Source organism: Pristiophorus japonicus, unplaced genomic scaffold, assembly GCF_044704955.1.
Source record: "Pristiophorus japonicus isolate sPriJap1 unplaced genomic scaffold, sPriJap1.hap1 HAP1_SCAFFOLD_340, whole genome shotgun sequence".
Classification (NCBI taxonomy): domain Eukaryota; kingdom Metazoa; phylum Chordata; class Chondrichthyes; family Pristiophoridae; genus Pristiophorus; species Pristiophorus japonicus.
Genome location: NW_027253216.1, coordinates 722,613 through 743,151, shown reverse-complemented (window position 1 = coordinate 743,151; position 20,539 = coordinate 722,613). Strand labels below are relative to the sequence as shown.

Sequence of the window (20,539 nt, the reverse complement as noted above, 5' to 3'; positions counted from 1 at the left end):
TCGCGTACGTTGGCCCTGATTGGGACAGGGAAGTGGAAGATCACGCACAGTGTGAGTGAGCAAACTTTGCTCAGACTGTGGCTCAACAGCTGAGCTGGTGTTGAGAGATGAAGCGCAGGCAATACTGGGAGCCGATAGGAACCAGGGCTGGATGGGACAGGGATGATGCAACGAGGGACGGATAACTGAAGCTCCAACCTTGGAACCTCGGCATCAATTAAACTCTAAACTGGTGCTTGATTTCTGATTCTGTGATTCGTAGATTTTTGTTGGGTATTGAGGGATGTGGCTCAAAGGCGGGTAAGTGGGGTTGATGTACTGATCATAATTTGACTGAATGGCGGACCAGGCTCGAGGGACTTAATGACTTATTCCACTTCCTATGCTTGATGGGGACAGTGTAGAGGGAGCTTTACCCTGTATCTAACTAGTGCTGTACCTGCCCTGGGAGTGTTTGATGGGACAGTGTAGAGGGAGCTTTACTCTGTATCTAACCCCCTGTACCTGCCCCGGGAGTGTTTGATGGGACACTGTAGAGGGAGCTTTACCCTGTATCTAACTAGTGCTGTACCTGCCCCGGGAGTGTTTGATGCTATTTGGTGTCTGAATGTAACGTTGCCTGACACCAGGTATGGTGCCACAGATCTGAGGCCACTTCCACTCGATATATAGGGTCAAATATATATTTTAATGTATAGATGCTCATTTCTGCAATTCATTTTGAGGACCGGCTGCTGTTTAAAGGGAATGTCCATTTTCTGCTGCTTTGCCACATGATAATTATCATTTTATTTATGTAAAGAAATGAGCCAGATTGAATATGATAAACTCTGCCTTTTGCTCTCTGCCCTCAGTCACGGTGCGAACAGTACAGAGCTCATTCCCCTCCTCTCGCAGCCATGTTGGTCGGGCCGCTGCCCATCCCGGCCGATCAGCTGAGGGCGCTCAGTTACCTGGGCGGGGCAGGCCGGCTCCGCAGTGTCTTGCACTTGGGGATGTGACTGTCGGCCACATTGCGTTCGAAGCGCCGGCTGCAGTGGGGACACTGCACGTAGTCGGGGTTGACGGTGGGCGGGAGGGCTGTCATATTTCCCTTCTTGCCTCGGTAAATTGCCAGCTCAATCTGCTGTGCCGCGTGCAGCATCCGGATGAAGGAGTCGTGCCTCTGCTTCCAGTTTACTTTCTTCCTCGACGCAATTCGGAGAAATGGGAGAGCGAAAAGAGATAGAGTGTCAAAATCAACTTCACTCTCACAATGCCCTTGACGCAAAATCACGCGGCGACATGAGGAATTGGTGCACATTCAGTGACTGTCAGAGTGGGGCAGGAGCATGTACTGTGTAACGCTGGGGTACACCACTGTGGTACAGGTGGGTCACTGGAACACGGGTACGCCCTGAATTCAGGAAAGAGTCAATTTCAAAGCCGCAAGAGAAAGGTTCGGGGTAAAAATAAGCAGAGTGGGTCGGGAAGGGACAGAGAGAGTAGGACATCAGTGACTAACGGGACATCAGGGAAAAATAAAAAGTAGTCAAAGCTATATCGGAATGCGAGAAGCATTTGTAACAAAATAGATGAATTAATGGCGCAATAGAAAGTAATCGGTTGGATCTAATAGCCATTACGGAGACGTGGTTACAAAGTGACCAGGATTGGGAACTAAATATTCCAGGATACTTAACTTTTAGAAGAGATAGGCAAAATGGAAAAGGAGGAGGGGGAGCCCTGATAAAGGATGGGATAAAGACAGAGAGAGAAAAGGATCTTAGCTCAGAAAATCAAGAAGTAGAATCTGTTTGGGTGGAGCTGAGAAACAGCAAGGGGCAGCAAACATTGTTGGGAGTTGTTTCTTGGCCCCCAAACAGTCGGGTAATGTAGGGCAGAGTGTAAATTAGAGTCGCATGTAACCAGGGTAATACAGTAATCATAGGGAACTTTAATCTACATATAGACTGGACAAACCAAACTTGGAGTAATAGTGTGGAGGGCAAATTCATGGAATGTATATATGATAGGTTTCTAGATCAGTATGTTGAGGAACCAACTAGGGAGCAGGCTATTTTAGATCAAGTATTGTGCAATGAGAAAGGGTTAATTAATAACCTTGTAATAAAGGGGCCTTTAGGGAAGAGTGACCATAATGTGATAGAATGTTATATTAAGTTTGAAAGTGATTTATTTTGTTAAATCCAAAACTAGTGTCTTAAATCTAAACAGGAAACTACGAAGGTATGCAGGGCGAATTGGCTGAGGTAGATTGGGAAATGACATGAAACAGTATGATGGTAGACGAGATATGGCTAGCATTTAAAGAATTAATACATAATTTACAACAAACACACATTCCTTTAAGGTACAAAAACCCCACAGGAAAAGTGGTCCAACCGTGGCTAACGAGTGAAGTTAAAGATGGTATTAGATCAAAGGAAGAGGCTTATATTGTTGCCAAAAAGAGCAGTAAGCCTGAGGGTTGGGAGGGTTTTAGAATTCAGTAACAGAGGACCAAGAAATTGATAAAGAAAGGGAAACTAGAATGTGAGAGTAAACTAGTGAGAGACATAAAAACAGACTGTAAAAGCTTCTATAGGTATGTAAAAAGGAAAAGATTAGCGTAAGTAAATGTGGGTCCCTGACAGGCTGAGACAGGAGAAACTATAATGGAGAATAAGGAAATGGCAGAGAAATTAAACAAATACTTTGTGCCTGTCTTCACAGAAGAAGATACAGTAAACCTCCTGGAAATAGTGGGGTATCAGGGGTCTAGCGAGAATGAGGAACTGAAAGAAATTAGTATTAGTAAAAAAATAGTACTGGAGAAATGAATGGGACTGAAAGCTGATAAATCCCCTGGAGCTGATGGCCTACACCCTCGAGTTTTGAAAGAGCTGGCGATAGAGATAGTGGATGCATTGGTTGTCATCTTCCAAAATTCCACAGATTCTAGAACGGTTCCCGCGGATGGGAAGGTAGCAAATGTAACCCCGCTATTTAAGAAAGGAGGGAGAGCGAGAACGGGGAACTACAGACCAGTTAACCTGACATCAGTCGTAGGGAAAATGCTAGAATCTATTATTAAGGACGTGATAACAGGGCACTTGGAAAATAATAATAGGATTTGGCAGGGTCAACACGGATTTATGAAAGGGAAATCATGTTTGACAAATCTGTTAGTTTTTTGAGGTTGTAACTACAGAATAGATAAGGGGGAACCAGTGGATGTGGTGTATTTGGATTTTCAGAAAGCATTCGATAAGGTGCCACACAAGAGGTTATTAAACAAAATTAGGGCTCATGGGATTGGGGTTAATATACTGACATGGATTGAGGATTGGTTAACGGACAGAAAACACAGAGTAGGAATAAAGGGGTCATTTTCGGGTTGGCAGGCTGTAACTAGTGGGGTACCACAGGGATCAGTGCTGGGGCCCCAGCTATTCACAATCTGTATCAATGATTTGGATGAGGGGACCAAATGTAATATTTCCAAGTTTGCTGATGATACAAAGCTCGGTGGGAATGTAAGTTGTGAGGAGGATGCAAAGAGACTTCAAGGGGATATAGACAGGCTAAGTGAGTGGGCAAGAACATGGCAAATGGAATATAATGTGGAGAAATGTGAAGTTATCCACTTTGGTTGGAAAAATAGAAAAACAGAGTATTTTTTAAATGGTGAGAGATTGGGAAATGTTGGTGTTCAGAGGGACCTGGGTGACCTTGTACACCAATCACTGAAAGTTAACATGCAGGTACAGCAAGCAATGAAGAAAGTGAATGGTATGTTGGCCTTTATTAAAAGAAGATTTGAGTATAAGCATAGAAATTTACAGCGCAGAAGGAGGCCATTCCGGCCCATCGTGTCCACACCGGCCGACAAAGAGCCACACGGCCCTCGGTCAGCAGCCCTGAAGGTTACATATAAACCTATGAACAATGAACAATGGTGGAAAGGTAAAGAGCACCCAGCCCAACCAGTCCGCCTCAGACAACTGCGACACCCCTTACACTGAAACATTCTACACTCCACCCCAACCGGAGCCATGTGATCTCCTGGGAGAGTCAAAAAACAGATAAAAACCCAGGCCAATTTAGGGAAAAAAATCTGGGAAAATTCCTCTCCGACCCATCCAGGCGATCGACACTAGTCCAGGAGATCATCCTGGCCGTATTCTATACCCTGCAGTACTTACCATTATATCTGTGCTGTCCAACAGAAGGTCATCCAGTCTAATCCCAATTACCAGCTCTAGGTCCGTAACCCTGCAGGTTACTGCACTTTAAGTGCCCATCCAACCATCTCTTAAAAGTGGTGAGGGTTTCTGCATCCACCACTCTTCCAGGCAGCGAGTTCCTGATCCCCACAACCCTCTGTGTAAAGAAGCCCCCCTCAAATCCCCTCTAATCCTTCCACCAACCACCTTAAAACTATGCCCCTTCGAAATAGACCCCTCCACCAATGGAAATAGACCCTTACTATCCACTATATCCAGGCCCCTCAATATTTTGTACACCTCAATGAGGTCTCCTCTCAAACTCCTCTGTTCCAATGAGAACAAACCCAGCCTATCCAGTCTGTCCTCATAACTAAGATTCTCAATTACAGGCAGCATCCTAGTAAATCTCTGCACCCTCTCCCATGCAATCACATCCTTCTTATAATACAGTGACCAGAACTGCACGCAGTACTCCAGGTGTAGCCTAACCAGAGTATTATACAATTTAAGTGTAACCTCCCTACTCTTATATTCTGTGCCTCGGCCAATAAAGGCAAGCATTCCATATGCCTTCTTAACCACCTTATCCACCTGGCCTGCTACTTTCAGGGATCTGTGGACAAGCACTCCAAGGTCTCTTTGTTCATCTACACTATTAAGTGGCCTACCGCTTAATGTGTGTACCCTTTCCTTATTAGCCCTCCCAAAGTGCATTACCTCACACTTCTCTGAATTAAATTCCATTTGCCACAGCTCTGCCCACCTGACCAGTAGATTAATATCCTCCTGCAGCCTATGACTTTCCTCTTCATCATCAACCACACAACCAATTTTAGTGTCGTCTGCAAACTTCTTAATCATACTCCCTATTCAAATCTAAATCGTTGATATATATGACAAAAAGCAAGGGACCCAATTCTGAGCCCTGTGGAACCCCACTGGAAACATCCTTCCAGTCACAAAAACATCCAGCAACCATTACCCTTTGCTTCCTACCTCTAAGAATTCAGCAGAGGAGGACAAAGGGTGACAAAGGGACCACAACTGTTTACAATATACATAGATGACCTGGAAGAGGGGACAGAGTGTAGTGTAACAAAATTTGCAGATGACACTAAGATTAGTGGGAAAGCGGGTTGTGTAGAGGACACAGAAAGGCCGCAAAGAGATTTAGATAGGTTAAGGGAATGGGCTAAGGTTTGGCAGATGGAATACAATGTCGGAAAGTGTGAGATCATCCACCTTGGGGAAAAAAAACAGTAAAAGGGAATATTATTTGAATGGGGAGAAATTACAACATGCTGCGGTGCAGAGGGACCTGGGGGTCATTGTGCATGAAACTCTTTTAGAGTCTACCTGCAAAACATAAAAACATTAAACCGTGCCACCCGACCTGGATGACACACCAGACATTTACAAGGCCCTTTTTTTCTTTCTTTTTTTTTCTTCTTTTTTTTCCGTTTTTTTTTTGGGCACTAAAATCAAATTTTTTCCTTTTTCCAGTGCCCCCTATAAAAGGAGAGGGGGACACTAAAAGCACCGGCAATTAAAACAAATTAAACTTTAAAACGTAAAATCAAATTAAAATTTGGTTGCCGGGCGTGATGATGCACTCCAGTCCCTCCGGTGCCCCATGAATCCCAAAAAGTTAGTTTGCAGGTGCAGCAGGTAATCAGGAAGGCGAATGGAATGTTGGCCTTCATTGCGAGAGGGATGGAGTACAAAAGCAGGGAGGTCCTGCTGCAACTGTATAGGGTATTGGTGAGGCCGCACCTGGAGTACTGCATACAGTTTTGGTCACCTTACTTAAGGAAGGATATACTAGCTTTGGAGGGGGTACAGAGACGATTCACTAGGCTGATTCCGGAGATGAGGGGGTTACCTTATGATGAGAGATTGAGTAGACTGGGTCTTTACTCGTTGGAGTTCAGAAGGATGAGGGGTGATCTTATAGAAACATTTAAAATAATGAAAGGGATAGACAAGATAGAGGCAGAGAGGTTGTTTCCACTGGTCGGGGAGACTAGAACTAGGGGGCACAGCCTCAAAATACGGGGGAGCCAATTTAAAACCGCGTTGAGAAGGAATTTCTTCTCCCAGAGGGTTGTGAATCTCTGGAATTCTCTGCCCAAGGAAGCAGTTGAGGCTAGCTCATTGAATGTATTCAAGTCACAGATAGATAGATTTTTAACCAATAAGGGATTTAAGGGTTACGGGGAGCGGGCGGGTAAGTGGAGCTGAGTCCACGGCCAGATCAGCCATGATCTTGTTGAATGGCGGAGCAGGCTCGAGGGGCTAGATGGCCTACTCCTGTTCCTCATTCTTATGTTAGAAACCTAGAAACATAGAAAATAGGTGCAGGAGTAGGCCATTCGGCCCTTCTAGCCTGCACCGCCATTCAATGAGTTCATGGCTGAACATGCAACTTCAGTACCCCATTCCTGCTTTCTCGCCATACCCCTTGATCCCCCTAGTAGTAAGGACTTCATCTAACTCCTTTTTGAATATATTTAGTGAATTGGCCTCAACAACTTTCTGTGGTAGAGATTTCCACAGGTTCACCACTCTCTGGGTGAAGAAGTTTCTCCTCATCTCGGTCCTAAATGGCTTACCCCTTATCCTTAGACTGTGACCCCTGGTTGTGGACTTCCCCAACATTGGGAACATTCTTCCTGCATCTAACCTGCCTAAACCCGTCAGAATTTTAAACGTTTCTATGAGGTCCCCTCTCATTCTTCTGAACTCCAGTGAATACAAGCCCAGTTGATCCAGTCTTTCTTGATAGTTCAGTCGCGCCATTCTGGGAATCAGTCTGGTGAACCTTCGCTGCACTCCCTCAATAGCAAGAATGTCCTTCCTCAAGTTAGGAAACCAAAACTGTACACAATACTCCAGGTGTGGCCTCACCAAGGCCCTGTACAACTATAGCAACACCTCCCTGCCCTGTACTCAAATCCCCTCGCTATGAAGGCCAACATGCTATTTGCTTTCTTAACCGCCTGCTGTACCTGCATGCCAACCTTCAATGACTGATGTACCATGACACCCAGGTCTCGTTGCACCTCTCCTTTTCCTAATCTGTCACCATTCAGATAATAGTCTGTCTCTCTGTTTTTACCACTAAAGTGGATAACCTCACATTTATCCACATTATACTTCATCTACCATGCATTTGCCCACTTATGTTCTAAATTAAAGAAACTTCTGCCGGAACTGAAGGTGTCTGAGTCGTTTATCGGGGCTCGAGATTTTGACACAGCCTCTCTGTGTCCTCTACACAACCCGCTTTCTCACTAATCTTTGTGTCAAATAAACTGGTTAGCCTGACATCAGTAGTGGGGAAAATGCTGGAATCAATTCTTAAAGATATAATAGCAGCGCATTTGGAAAGCAGTGACAGGATCGGTCCAAGTCAGCATGGATTTATGAAAAGGAAATCATGCTTGACAAATCTTCTAGAGTTTTTTGAGGATGTAACTAGCAGAGTGGACAAGGGAGAACTAGTGGATGTGGTGTATTTGGACTTTCAAAAGGCTTTTGACAAGGTCCCACACAAGAGATTAGTGTGCAAAATTAAAGCACATGGTATTGGGGATAATGTATTGACGTGGATAGAGAACTGGTTGGCAGACAGGAAGCAGAGAGTCGGAATAAACAGGTCCTTTTCAGAATGGCAGGCAGTGACTAGTGGTGTGCCGCAGGGTTCAGTGCTGGGACCCCAGCTATTTACAATATACATTAATGATTTAGACGAAGGAATTGAATGTAATATCTCCAAGTTTGCAGATGACACTAAGCTGGGTGGCAGTGTGAGCTGTGAGGGGGATGCTAAGAGGCTGCAGGGTGACTTGGACAGATTAGGTGAATGGGCAAATGCATGGCAGATGCAGTATAATGTGGATAAATGTGAGGTTATCCACTTTGGTGGCAAAAACAGGAAGGCAGATTATTTGAATGGTGACAGATTAGGAAAAGGAGAGGTGCAACAAGACCTGGGTGTCATGGTACATCAGTCATTGAAAGTTGGCATGCAGGTACAGCAGGTGGTGAAGAAAGCAAGTGGCACATTGGCCTTCATAGCTAGGGGATTTGAGTATAAGAGCAGGGAGGTCTTACTGCAGTTGTACAGGGCCTTGGTGAGGCCACACCTGGAATATTGTGTTCAGATTTGGTCTCCTAATCTGAGGAAGGATGTTCTTGCTATTGAGGGAGTGCAGCGAAGGTTCACCAGACTAATTCCCGGGATGGCCGGACTGACATATGAAGAAAGACTGGATCAACTGGGCTTATACTCACTGGAATTTAGAAGAATGAGAGGGGATCTAATAGAAACATATAAAATTCTGACATGACTGGACAGGTTAGATGCAGGAAGAATGTTCCCAATGTTGGGGAAGTCCAGAACCAATGGTCACAGTCTAAAGATAAGGGGTAAGCCATTTAGGACTGAGATGAGGAGAAACTTTTTCACCCAGAGAGTGGTGAACCTGTGGAATTCTCTACCACAGAAAGTTGCAGAGTCCAATTCGTTAGTTACATTCAAAAGGGAGTTAGATGTGGCCCTTTTGGCTAAGGGGATCAGGGGGTATGGAGAGAAAGCAGGAATGGGGTACTGAAGTTGCATGATCAGCCATGATCATATTGAATGGCGGTGCAGGCTAGAAGGGCTGAATGGCCTACTCCTGCACCTATTGTCTATGTTTCTATGTTTCTCAGCCAATTTTGGATCCAACTTGCCACTTTGCCCTGGATCCCAGGGGCTTTAACCTTCGTGACCAGTCTGCCATGTGGGACCTTATCAAAAGCTTTGTTAAAGTCCATATACACTACATCGTACACACTGCCCTCATCGATCCTCCTGGTTACCTCCTCAAAACATTCAATCAGGTTAGTCAGACACGATCTTCCCTTAACAAATCCCTCCTGACTGTCCCTGATTAATCCTTGCCTTTCCAAATGTAGATTTATCCTGTCTTTCAGGATTTTTTCCAATTATTTTCCCACCACTGAGGTTAGGTCTGTAATTTAGAAGATTGGGAAAATTTTAAAAGCCAACAAAGAACGACTAAAAAAAAAAGGAAAGATTATGAAAGTGAGCTCGCATGAAATATAAAAACAGATAAAAACAGATACAGGTATATTGAAATGAAGAGTGGCTAAAGTAGATGTAGGTCCCTTGGAGGATGAGACTGGGGAATTAATAATAGGGAACAGGGAAATGGCAGAGACTTTGAACAAATATTTTGTATCGGTCTTCACGGTAGAAGACACTAAAAACATCCCAATAGTGGGTACTCAAGGGGCTATATGGAAGGAGGAACTTAAAACCATCACTATCACTAAAGAAGTATTACTCAGCAAAATAATGGCACGAAAGGTGGAAAAGTCCTCTGTGTCGTGTATTCCACTGTCATTGTAACCCAGGTATAAACTGACCAGTTGTACACCATGAGAACACTGACCACTAGGTGGTGAACTTGTGGGAGACACACCTAACCTGGACTTTCAGGTATACAAAGGGAAGCTCCACCCATCTTCTCCACTTCAGTGCTGGCTAATAAAGGTAACTGGTCACAGAGTGACCTTCTCTCTAGTATGGGCCTCGTGTGCATTTGTACTGTATGGTAAGGACATATTATTGGCGACGAGAAACTGGGATTTAAACCACGCGAGCATGGCCACTAGCAGCACAGACGAGAGGTACTGTGTTGGTGATGATTGGGACAATTTTATTGAGCAACTACAGCAAAGTTTTGTCACTAAGGAACGGTTGGGACAGGATTCGGCCGACAAACGCAGGGCTCATCTCCTGACACTTTGTGGATCCAGGACCTACTCCCTGATGAAGGACCTTATAGCGCCAGAGAAACCGGCAGACAAGACTTTTGAAGAGCTCAGTAAGTTGATCGGGGAACACTTTGAACCGGCGAGCAGCATGCACATGGCGAGACACCGGTTTTACACACACCGGCGGTGAGAAGGGCAAAGCGTTCCAGACTTCGTGGCAGACCTCCGGCGACTGGCGAGCCTATGTAAGTTCCCAGATGCATGCAGAGCGGAGATGTTTATTGAGGGCATCGGGCACGCTGGGGTTTTCAGGAAACTGATTGAGACCAAAGACTTGACCCTGGAAATGGCGGCTTTGATGGCCCAGACATTTAACTCAGACCTGAATGATGTTTGACAAAAATCTTGGTTTAAATGCAGCAAATGGACAGGGAGTCAACATTGTTAACGCGGCACACAGATCTCTAGGCAGACAGGGGCAATCGGACATGCCCGAGCAGGTAGTCGAACCCAAAGGGGGAATTCAACAGAAACAATGGTCAGCTGAACGGCGATTTGTGCCATCGCAAGGGACAATGCGGCCAGTAATGGGGCCGTCAACACCTGTCAATGATGTGCTTAAGGACAGTTACAGAGACAGTCAGAGACGATCGCCTGGTAATGGACCTTTTGTTTCCAACAATGGCTCATGTTTGAGGTGTGGAGGCAAACAGCCAGAGCTTGCAGGTATCAGCAATATACCTGCAGAAACTGCAACGTCAGCGGTCAATTGGCGTGTATGTGCAGGAAGCCTGCAGCCAGGTTGATGTACGAGGAGGACGGGCCCGATGTAAGCCCTACGAGGCCAAATGGACACTGGGGGAAATCGCTGGAGGTTATGTCCAATTTTGAAAAAAGTTTGCCACCGGATAGCGTTGCAAAGAGGTCCTCCGCTCTCGATAGCGGGTACTGGTCTTGGAGTGACACCCGATTGATGGTGGCCTTGTAATCGCCACATATCCTGACCGACCCATCCGCCTTGAGCACCGGCACAATCGGGCTCGCCCAGTCACTGAATTTGACTGGCGAGATGATGCCTTCCCTCAACAGGTGGTCCAATTCACCTTCTATCTTTTCCCACATCACGTACGGCACCGCTCTGGCCTTGTGGTGTACTGGCCTGGCGTCCGGGTTTATGTGAATCACTACCTTGGTCCCCATGAAAGTGCCAATGCCGGGTTGAAATAATGAGTCAAATTTGTCCAGGATCTGTGAGCATGATACTCACTCCATAGAAGAAATGGCATTGACATCGCCCCATTTCCAGTTCATGACAGCAAGCCAACTCCTCCCCAGCAGTGTGGGACTGCCCCCGGGACAATCCAGAGTGGCAACCTGTTCTCCGAATCTTTGTGGGTCAAGACTACCGTGGCGCTGCCTAGCACCGGAATGATCTCCTTTGCATATGTCCGTAGCTGTGTGTCAATCGGCGATAATTTTGGCCTCCTGGCCTTGGACGCCCACAACTTGTCGAACTGTTTGATACCCATCAGGGACTGGCTGGCCCCCGTGTCTAGCTCCATTGATACTGGGATGCCATTGAGGAGCACTTTCATCATTATCGGTGGTGTCCTGCTGTATGAACTGTATACGTGCTTCACCTGAACTCGCTGAATGGGTTGGTCAGTCAGGAAATGTGGGAATTACAAAGCCCAGCTTACATGACCCAGGAGCTGGCGAGTGAGTCGAAGAAGCTGACCACCATCACGACACACAAGGGGCTGTTTGAGTACAACAGATGTTCGTTCGGGATTCGCTCGGCCGCCACGATCTTTCAACGAAACATGGAAAGCCTCCTCAAGTCGATTCCAGGGACGGTGGTTTTTCAGGACGACATCCTCATCACGGGTTACGATATTGAAGAACACCTCCACAACCTGGAGGAGGTGCTACGCAGACTGGACCGGGTAGGTCTGCGACTGAAAAAGGCGAAGTGCATCTTCCTAGCTCCAGAGGTAGAATTCCTGGGGATGAGGGTAGCAGCAGACGGGATCAGCGTCCAAAACAGAAGCGATCCAGAGAGCACCCAGATCCCATAACACGACGGAGCTGCGTTCGTTCCTGGGGCTCCTGAACTATTTTGGCAACTTTCTTCCCAAATTGAGCACGCTGTTAGAGCCACTACACATGCTCCTCCGCAAAGGTCGCAAATGGGTCTGGGGGGACAGCCAGGAAAGGGCTTTTAATAGAGCACACAATTTGTTATGTTCCAACAATCTGTTAACGCTATATGACCCGTGTAAGAAACTTGTGTTAACGTGCGATGCGTCATCCTATGGTGTCGGGTGTGTGTTGCAACATGTCAGTGCCAAGGGTCAGTTACAGCCGGTAGCTTATGCCTCCAGAAGTCTGTCCCAGGCAGAAAGGGACTACAGGATGGTAGAAAAGGAAGCGCTTGCATGTGTATATGCAGTAAAAAAAAATGCAGCAGGATCTGTTTGGCAGGAAATTTGAGCTGGAGACAGATCACAAACCCCTAACGTCCCTTTTGGCCGACAACAAGGCCATAAATGCAAACGCATCAGCCCACATACAGAGGTGGGCACTCACGTTAGCCGCCTATGACTACACAATTCGGCACAGACTGGGCACCGAAAACTGCACCGATGCACTCAGCAGGCTCCCACTACCCACCACCGAGGGGGCAACTGAGCATGGTGCTGAGATGGTCATGGCTGTTGAAGCTTTCGAAAGTGAAGGCTCACCTGTGACAGCCCGTCAGATTAAAGTCTGGACAAATAGAGACCCGCTATTGTCTTTAGTCAAGAAATGCGTCCTGAATGGGGACTGGGCAACCACGTACAGAGCATGCCCTGAGGAATTCAAACCATTTCACAGGAGCAAGGATGAACTCTCGATTCAGGCCGATTGCCTACTGTGGGGAAACCGCGTAGTCATGCCCCAGATGGGCAGAGAGGTGTTCATCAGAGAACTCCACAATGGGCACCCGGGCATGTCACGATGAAGGCAATTGCCAGGTCACATGTTTGGTGGCCAGGGATAGACGCAGATCTGGAACTTTGTGTTCGCAGGTGCAACACGTGTGCCCAGCTGGGCAATGCTCCCAGGGAAGCCCCCCTTAGCCCCTGGCCATGGCCCGCCAAGTCATGGTCACGCATCCATGTGGACTACGCAGGTCCTTTCATGGGAAAAATGTTTTTGGTTGTAGTAGACGCCTACTCCAAATGGATTGAGTGTGACATTCTCAATTCAAGCACATCCTCTGCCATGGTAGAAAGTCTACGGGCAATGTTCACCGCCCACGGTCTACCGGACGACTTGGTCAGTGACAATGGCCCGTGCTTTACAAGCACTGAATTCCAGGACTTCATGGCAGGCAATGGAATCAACCATGTCAGAAAGACACCGTTCAAGCCGGCCTCAAACGGCCAGGCAGAACGAGCAGTGCAGATAATTAAACAGGGGATGCTCAGATTCCAATGGGGGTTTGCTACAAAGCCGCTTATCATGCCTCCTGTTGGCCTACAGATCCCGACCACACTCGCTCACATGGGTTCCACCCGCAGAGCTACAAATGAAAAGGACGCTCAAAACCCGGTTATCCCTTATACACCCCACCATGAAAGAAATTGTCGAGAGCGTCAGTCACAATATCGCTACCATGACAGGAATGCGAGGGCGCGATGTATTGATGTCAATGACCCTGTTTTTGTCCTGAGCTACGCTGCAGGGCCTAAATGGCTCGCAGGCACTGTGGTTGCCAAAGAGGGAAATAGGATTCTGGGAGTTAAACTTACCAATGGACAAATCTGCCGCAAACATGTGGATCAAACAAAAAGGAGGTTCAGCAACCCCATAGAAGAAGCAGAGGAAGAACACGACGTAGAGTTCACTCCACCACAGGTGACCAAACATCCATCTTCTCCATTTCAGTGCTGGCTAATAAAGGACTGGTCACAGAGTGACCTTCTCTCCAGTATGGGCCTCGTGTGCATTTATACTGTATGGTAAGGACATATTACTCTGGACCTGATGGCTTACATCCTAAGGTCTTAAAAGAAGTGACTGCATTGCTTGTAATCTACCAAAATTCCCTGGATTCTGGGGAGGTCCCAGCGGATTGGAAAACAGCAAATATAACGCCCCTGTTTAAAAAAAGGAGGGAGACAGAAAGCAGGAAACTATAGACCAGTTAGCCTAACATCTGTGGTTGGGAAAATGTTGGAGTCCATTATTAAAGAAGCAGTAGCAGGACATTTGGAAAAGCATAATTCAGTCAGGCAGAGTCAGCATGGATTTATGAAAGGGAAGTCATGTTTGACAAATTTGCTGGAGTTCTTTGAGGATGTAACGAACAGGGTGGATAAAGGGGAACCAGTGGATGTGGTGTATTTAGATTTCCAGAAGGCATTCGATAAGGTGCCACATAAAAGGTTACTACACAAGATAAAAGTTCACGGGGTTGGGGGTAATATATTAACATGGATAGAGGATTGGCTAACTAACAGAAAACAGAGAGTCGGGATAAATGGGTCATTTTCCGGTTGGCAAACAGTAACTAGTGGGGTTCCACAGGGATCAGTGCTGGGGCCTCAACTATTTACAATCTATATTAATGACTTGGATGAAGGGACTGAGTGTAATGTAGCCAAGTTTGCTGATGATACAAAGATGGGTGGAAATGCAAATTGTGAGGAGGACACAAAAAATCTGAAAGGGATATAGACAGGCTAAGTGAGTGGGTTAAAAGTTGGCAGATGGAGTATAATGTGGGAAAATGTGAGGTTATCCACTTTGGCAGAAAGAATAGAAAAGCAAATTATAATTTAAATGGAGAAAAATTGCAAAATGCTGCAGTACAGAGGGACCTGGGGGTTCTTGTGCATGAAACACAAAGAGTTAGTATGCAGGTACAGCAAGTGATCAGGAAGGCCAATGGAATGTTGGCCTTTATTGCCGGGGGGATAGAGTATAAAAGCAGAGAAGTCCTGCTACAACTGTACAGGGTATTGGTGAGGCCACACCTGGAGTACTGCGTACAGTTTTGGTCTCCTTATTTAGGAAAGGATATACTTGCATTGGAGGTAGTTCAGAGAAGGTTCATTCGGTTGATTCCGGAGATGAGGGGGTTGACTTATGAGGAAAGGTTGAGTAGGTTGGGCCTCTACTCAGTGGCGTTCAGAAAAATGAGAGGTGATCTTAATGAAACGTATAATAATGAGGGGGTCGACAAGGTGAATGCAGTGAGGATATTTTCACTCATAGGGGAATCTAGAACTAGGGAGCATAGTCTCAGAATCAGGGGCCGCCCATTTAAAACTGAGATGAGGAGGAATTTCTTCTCTGAGGGTTGTAAATCTGTGGAATTCTCTGCCCCAGAGAGATGTGGAGGCTGGGACATTGAATATATTTAAGGCGGAGATAGACAGATTTTTGAGCGATAAGGGAGTGAAGGCTTATGGGGAACAGGCAGGGAAGTGGAGCTGAGTCCATGATCAGATCAGCCAAGATCTTATTAAATGGTGGAGCAGGCTCGAGGGGCCGTATGGCCGACTCCTGCTCCTATTTCTTATGTTCTTATAAGAGTAAAGACTGCAATTATATAGGGCCCTGGTGAGAGCGAACCTGGAGTATTGTGCACAGTTTTGGGTGGAGAAATTTGGTTGCGCCTTTATTGTGGCGTTAATCGAGGCAGAGCGGTACTTTTAGCATTTTGAAAAAGTTTGCACCAGAAATTGGTCTGAATCGGTCTGACAGGGAGACACTGACGAAAATGCCGACGCTAAATTTAACCGAGTCATTGCGCACGCGCTGAAATCCGATTCCGATCCCAGGAAAAGCCGAGTCTTTAATGGATGCACCGTCAAGTTTTCAAAATCACTTTTTCTCAAGCTGAAGCGTTGAGCAGCGAGCAGGCAGAGAGCGGGAGCAACTCCACACAGGAGGGACGTCGGCACAAGGGAGAGAGCTGATTGGTGAGGAGCTGGTGAGTGTTTTTTGGTAAGTTTTAAGTTCATTTCTGCTGGGTTAGTTCATAGTCTATTAAATAGAGGGATGGCAGGGCAGCTTAGTCACATGGAGTGCACATCCTGTGCCATGTGGGAAGTCCTGGACGCTTCATGTAGCCTGGACGACCACATGTGTAGGAAGTATTACCAGCTACAGCAACTCGAGCTCTGCGTTTCGGAGCTTGAGCGGCGGCTGGAGTCACTGAGGTGCATCCGTGAGACTGAGAGCTACGGGGATATCACGTTTCTAGAGGTGGTCATCCCGCAACTTAAGAGAGTGCAAGTAGAGAGGGACTGGGTGACCGCCAGAAAGACAAGGAGGACTAGGCAGGTATATCTCGCTCTTCAGAGTACCGGTGAAGGCGATGGTGCCTCTGGGGAGTGCAGCCAGAGCCAAGTCCACGGCACCACGGGTGGCTCAGCTGCACAGAGGGGGAGGAAGAAGAATGGAAGACCTATCGTGGTAAGGGATTCGATAGTCAGGGGAACAGACAGACGTTTCTGCGGCCACAGACATGACTCCAGGATGGTATGTTGTCTCTCTGGTGCCAGGGTCAAGGATGTCACTGAGCGGCTGCAGGGCATTCTGGGGGGAGAGGGTGAACATCCAGGGAGTAATCTCCCAGTGCCTCGAGCGAGTGAGTACAGAGATAGGAGGATAGAGCAGATGGATACTTGGCTGGAGAGGTGGTGCAGGAGGGGGGGCTTTAGATTCCTGAGGCATGGGGACTGTTTCTGGGGGAGGTGGGACCTGTACAAGCCGGTCAGCCTGCACCTCAACAAAGCCGGGACCAATATCCTCGTGGTGGGGGCTTTGCTCGTGTTGTTGGGGAGGGTTTAAACTAGCTCGGCAGGGGGATGGGAACCTGAGAATAGATTCAGTAGGGAGGGGAATAAAGCTGGAATTGGAAAGCAAAAATGTAGAAAGTGAATTTGGAAGACAGAGGAAACAAGGGTTAGACAACAAGGGAGTTTGGCAATACAAACTGGTATATACTTTAATGCAAGGAGTATAGGGAATAAGGCAGGTGAGCTGAGAGCACAGATAGACACTTGGGAGTGTGATATTATAGCTGTTACTGAGACATGGCTGAAAGAGGGGCAGGTTTGGCAGCTCAACATTCCTGGTTACAGGGTTTTTAGACGGGACAGAGAGGGGGGTAAAAAGGTTGGGGGGGGTCGCGGTATTGATTAAAGAAACAATTACAGCTGTGAGGAGGGATGATATGTTCGAGGGGTCATCAAACCAGGCCATGTTGGTCAAACTGAAGAACAAAAAAGGGGCGATCACGCTGCTGGGCGTATATTATAGACCCCCAAAAAGTGGGAGGGAGATAGAAGAGCACATATATTGGGAAATTTCTGAGCAGTGCAAAAACTATAGGGCAGTAATAGTAGGTGATTCAACTATTCTAATATTAACTGGGATAAAATTAGTGTGACAGGTATAGAGGGTACGGAATTCCTAAAATGCATTCAGGAGAACTTTTTTAGCCAGTATGTAGCAAGCCCAACACGGGAGGGTCGATTCTGGATTTAGTTCTAGGGAATGAAGCTGGGCAGGTGGAAGGGGTATCAGTGGGAGAGCATGTTGAAGTTAATGATCATAATTCAGTGCGATTTAGGGTAGTTATGGAAAAGGACACGGATAGACCAGGAACAAAAGTTCTTAATTGGGGAAAAGCCAATTTTGATAAGGTGAGATGTGATTTGGCCAAAGGGGACTGGAAACGGCTACTTGGACATAAATCGGTGTCAGAACAGTGAGAGGCATTCAAGGAGGAGATCCTGAGGGTACAGAGTAAGTATGTTCCCTTAAAAACAGGGTGGGACTAACAAATCTAGAGCCCCCTGGATGTCAAGGGACATACAAGGGAGGATAAAGACAAAAGGGAGGTTTATGACTTTGTTGGTGAGTCGGAGAGACAGCGTGGGGTGGCCTATAAATAGGCCCAGCGGGAGTCGGTGAGTCGGAGAGGCAGTCGGTGAGTCGGAGAGACAGTCGGTGAGTCGGAGAGTCGGAGAGACAGTCGGTGAGTCGGTGAGACAGTCGGTGAGTCGGAGAGGCAGTCGGTGAGTCGGTGAGTCGGTGAGACAGTCGGTGAGTGGAGAGACAGTCGGTGAGTCGGAGAGACAGTCGGTGAGTCGGTGAGACAGTCGGTGAGTCGGAGAGACAGTCGGTGAGTCGGTGAGTCGGAGAGACGGTCGGTGAGTCGGTGAGACAGTCGGTGAGTCGGTGAGACAGTCGGTGAGTCGGTGAGTCGGAGAGACGGTCGGTGAGTCGGTGAGTCGGAGAGACAGTCGGTGAGTCGGAGAGACAGTCGGTGAGTCGAAGAGACAGTCGGTGAGTCGGAGAGTCGGAGAGACAGTCGGTGAGTCGGAGAGACAGTCGGTGAGTCGAAGAGACAGTCGGTGAGTCGGAGAGACAGTCGGTGAGTCGAAGAGACAGTCGGTGAGTCGCAGAGACAGTCGGTGAGTCGGAGAGACAGTCAGTGAGTCGGAGAGACAGTCGGTGAGTCGGTGAGTCGGAGAGACAGTCGGTGAGTCGGAGAGACAGTCGGTGAGTCGGTGAGTCGGAGAGGCAGTCGGTGAGTGGAGAGACAGGCGGTGAGTTGGAGAGACAGTCGGTGAGTCGGAGAGACAGTCGGTGAGTGGAGAGACAGTCGGTGAGTCGGAGAGATAGTCGGTGAGTCAGAGAGACAGTCGGTGAGTCGGTGAGTCGGAGAGGCAGTCGGTGAGTGGAGAGACAGGCGGTGAGTTGGAGAGACAGTCGGTGAGTCGGAGAGACAGTCGGTGAGTCGGAGAGACAGTCGGTGAGTCGAAGAGACAGTCGGTGAGTTGGTGAGTCGGAGAGGCAGTCGGTGAGTGGAGAGACAGTCGGTGAGTCGAAGAGACAGTCGGTGAGTCGGAGAGTCGGAGAGACAGTCGGTAAGTCGGAGAGACAGTCGGTGAGTCGGAGAGACAGTCGGTGAGTCGGAGAGACAGTCGGTGAGTCGGAGAGGCAGTCGGTGAGTGGAGAGACAGTCGGTGAGTCGGAGAGACAGTCGGTGAGTCGGAGAGACAGTCGGTGAGTGGAGAGACAGTCGGTGAGTCGGAGAGACAGTCGGTGAGTCGGAGAGACAGTCGGTGAGTCGGAGAGTCGGAGAGACAGTCGGTGAGTCGGAGAGTCGGAGAGACAGTCGGTGAGTCGGTGAGACAGTCGGTGAGTCGGAGAGGCAGTCGGTGAGTCGGTGAGTCGGTGAGACAGTCGGTGAGTGGAGAGACAGTCGGTGAGTCGGAGAGACAGTCGGTGAGTCGGAGAGACAGTCGGTGAGTCGGTGAGTCGGAGAGTCGGAGAGACAGTCGGTGAGTCGGTGAGTCGGAGAGACAGTCGGTGAGTCGGAGAGTCGGAGAGATAGTCGGTGAGTCGGTGAGTTGGAGAGACAGTCGGTGAGTCGGTGAGTCGGAGAGACAGTCGGTGAGTCGGAGAGACAGTCGGTGAGTCGGAGAGTCGGAGAGTCGGAGAGACAGTCGGTGAGTCGGTAAGTTGGAGAGACAGTCGGTGAGTCGGAGAGGCAGTCGGTCAGTCGGAGAGACAGTCGGTGAGTCGGAGAGGCAGTCGGTGAGTCGGAGAGGCAGTCGGTGAGTCGGAGAGACAGTCGGTGAATCGGAGAGACAGTCGGTGAGTCGGAGAGACAGTCGGTGAGTCGGAGAGACAGTCGGTGAGTCGGAGAGACAGTCGGTGAGTCGGAGAGACAGTCGGTGAGTCGGAGTGGCAGTCGGTGAGTCGGAGAGACAGTCGGTGAGTCGGAGAGGCAGTCGGTGAGTTCGTGAGACAGTCGGTGAGTCGGAGAGGCGGTCGGTGAGTCGGAGAGACAGTCGATGAGTCGGTGAGACGGAGAGACAGTCGGTGAGTCGGAGAGACGGTCGGTGAGTCGGAGAGGCGGTCGGTGAGTCGGAGAGACAGTCGGTGAGTCGGAGAGACAGTCGGTGAGTCGGAGAGACAGTCGGTGAGTCGGAGAGGCAGTCGGTGAGTCGGAGAGACAGTCGGTGAGTCGGAGAGACAGTCGGTGAGTCGGTGAGACGGTCGGTGAGTCGGTGAGATGGTCGGTGAGTCGGAGAGACAGTCGGTGAGTCGGTGAGACGGTCGGTGAGTCGGTGAGACAGTCGGTGAGTAGGTGAGACAGTCGGTGAGTCGGTGAGTCGGTCGGTGAGACGGTCGGCGAGTCGGTGAGTCGGTCGGTGAGTCGGTGAGTCGGAGAGACAGTCGGTGAGTCGGTGAGTCGGTGAGTCGGTGAGTCGGAGAGACGGTCGGTGAGTCGGAGAGACGGTCGGTGAGTCGGTGAGACGGTCGGTGAGTCGGAGAGACGGTCGGTGAGTCGGTGAGTCGGAGAGACAGTCGGTGAGTCGGAGAGACGGTCGGTGAGTCAGAGAGACGGTCGGTGAGTCGGTGAGTCGGAGAGACAGTAGGTTTGTCGGTGAGTCGGAGAGGCAGTCGGTGAGTCGGAGAGACAGTCGGTGAGTCGGTGAGACGGTCGGTGAGTCGGAGAGTCA

At 48.4% G+C, this 20,539-nt stretch overlaps 1 protein-coding gene across 1 annotated transcript in view; it reads right to left on the bottom strand.

Annotated features, from left to right (window-relative positions):
* Nucleotides 1-847: 847 nt before the first annotated feature.
* Nucleotides 848-20,539, bottom strand: part of LOC139250045 (apical junction molecule ajm-1-like) — a 123,541-nt gene continuing 103,849 nt past the window's right edge. The window contains exon 3 of the mRNA XM_070872608.1: nucleotides 848-1,183. Within this exon, the coding sequence (XP_070728709.1) occupies nucleotides 950-1,183 (234 nt within the window). The 3' untranslated portion in view covers nucleotides 848-949. The remainder of the gene's footprint in view (nucleotides 1,184-20,539) is intronic.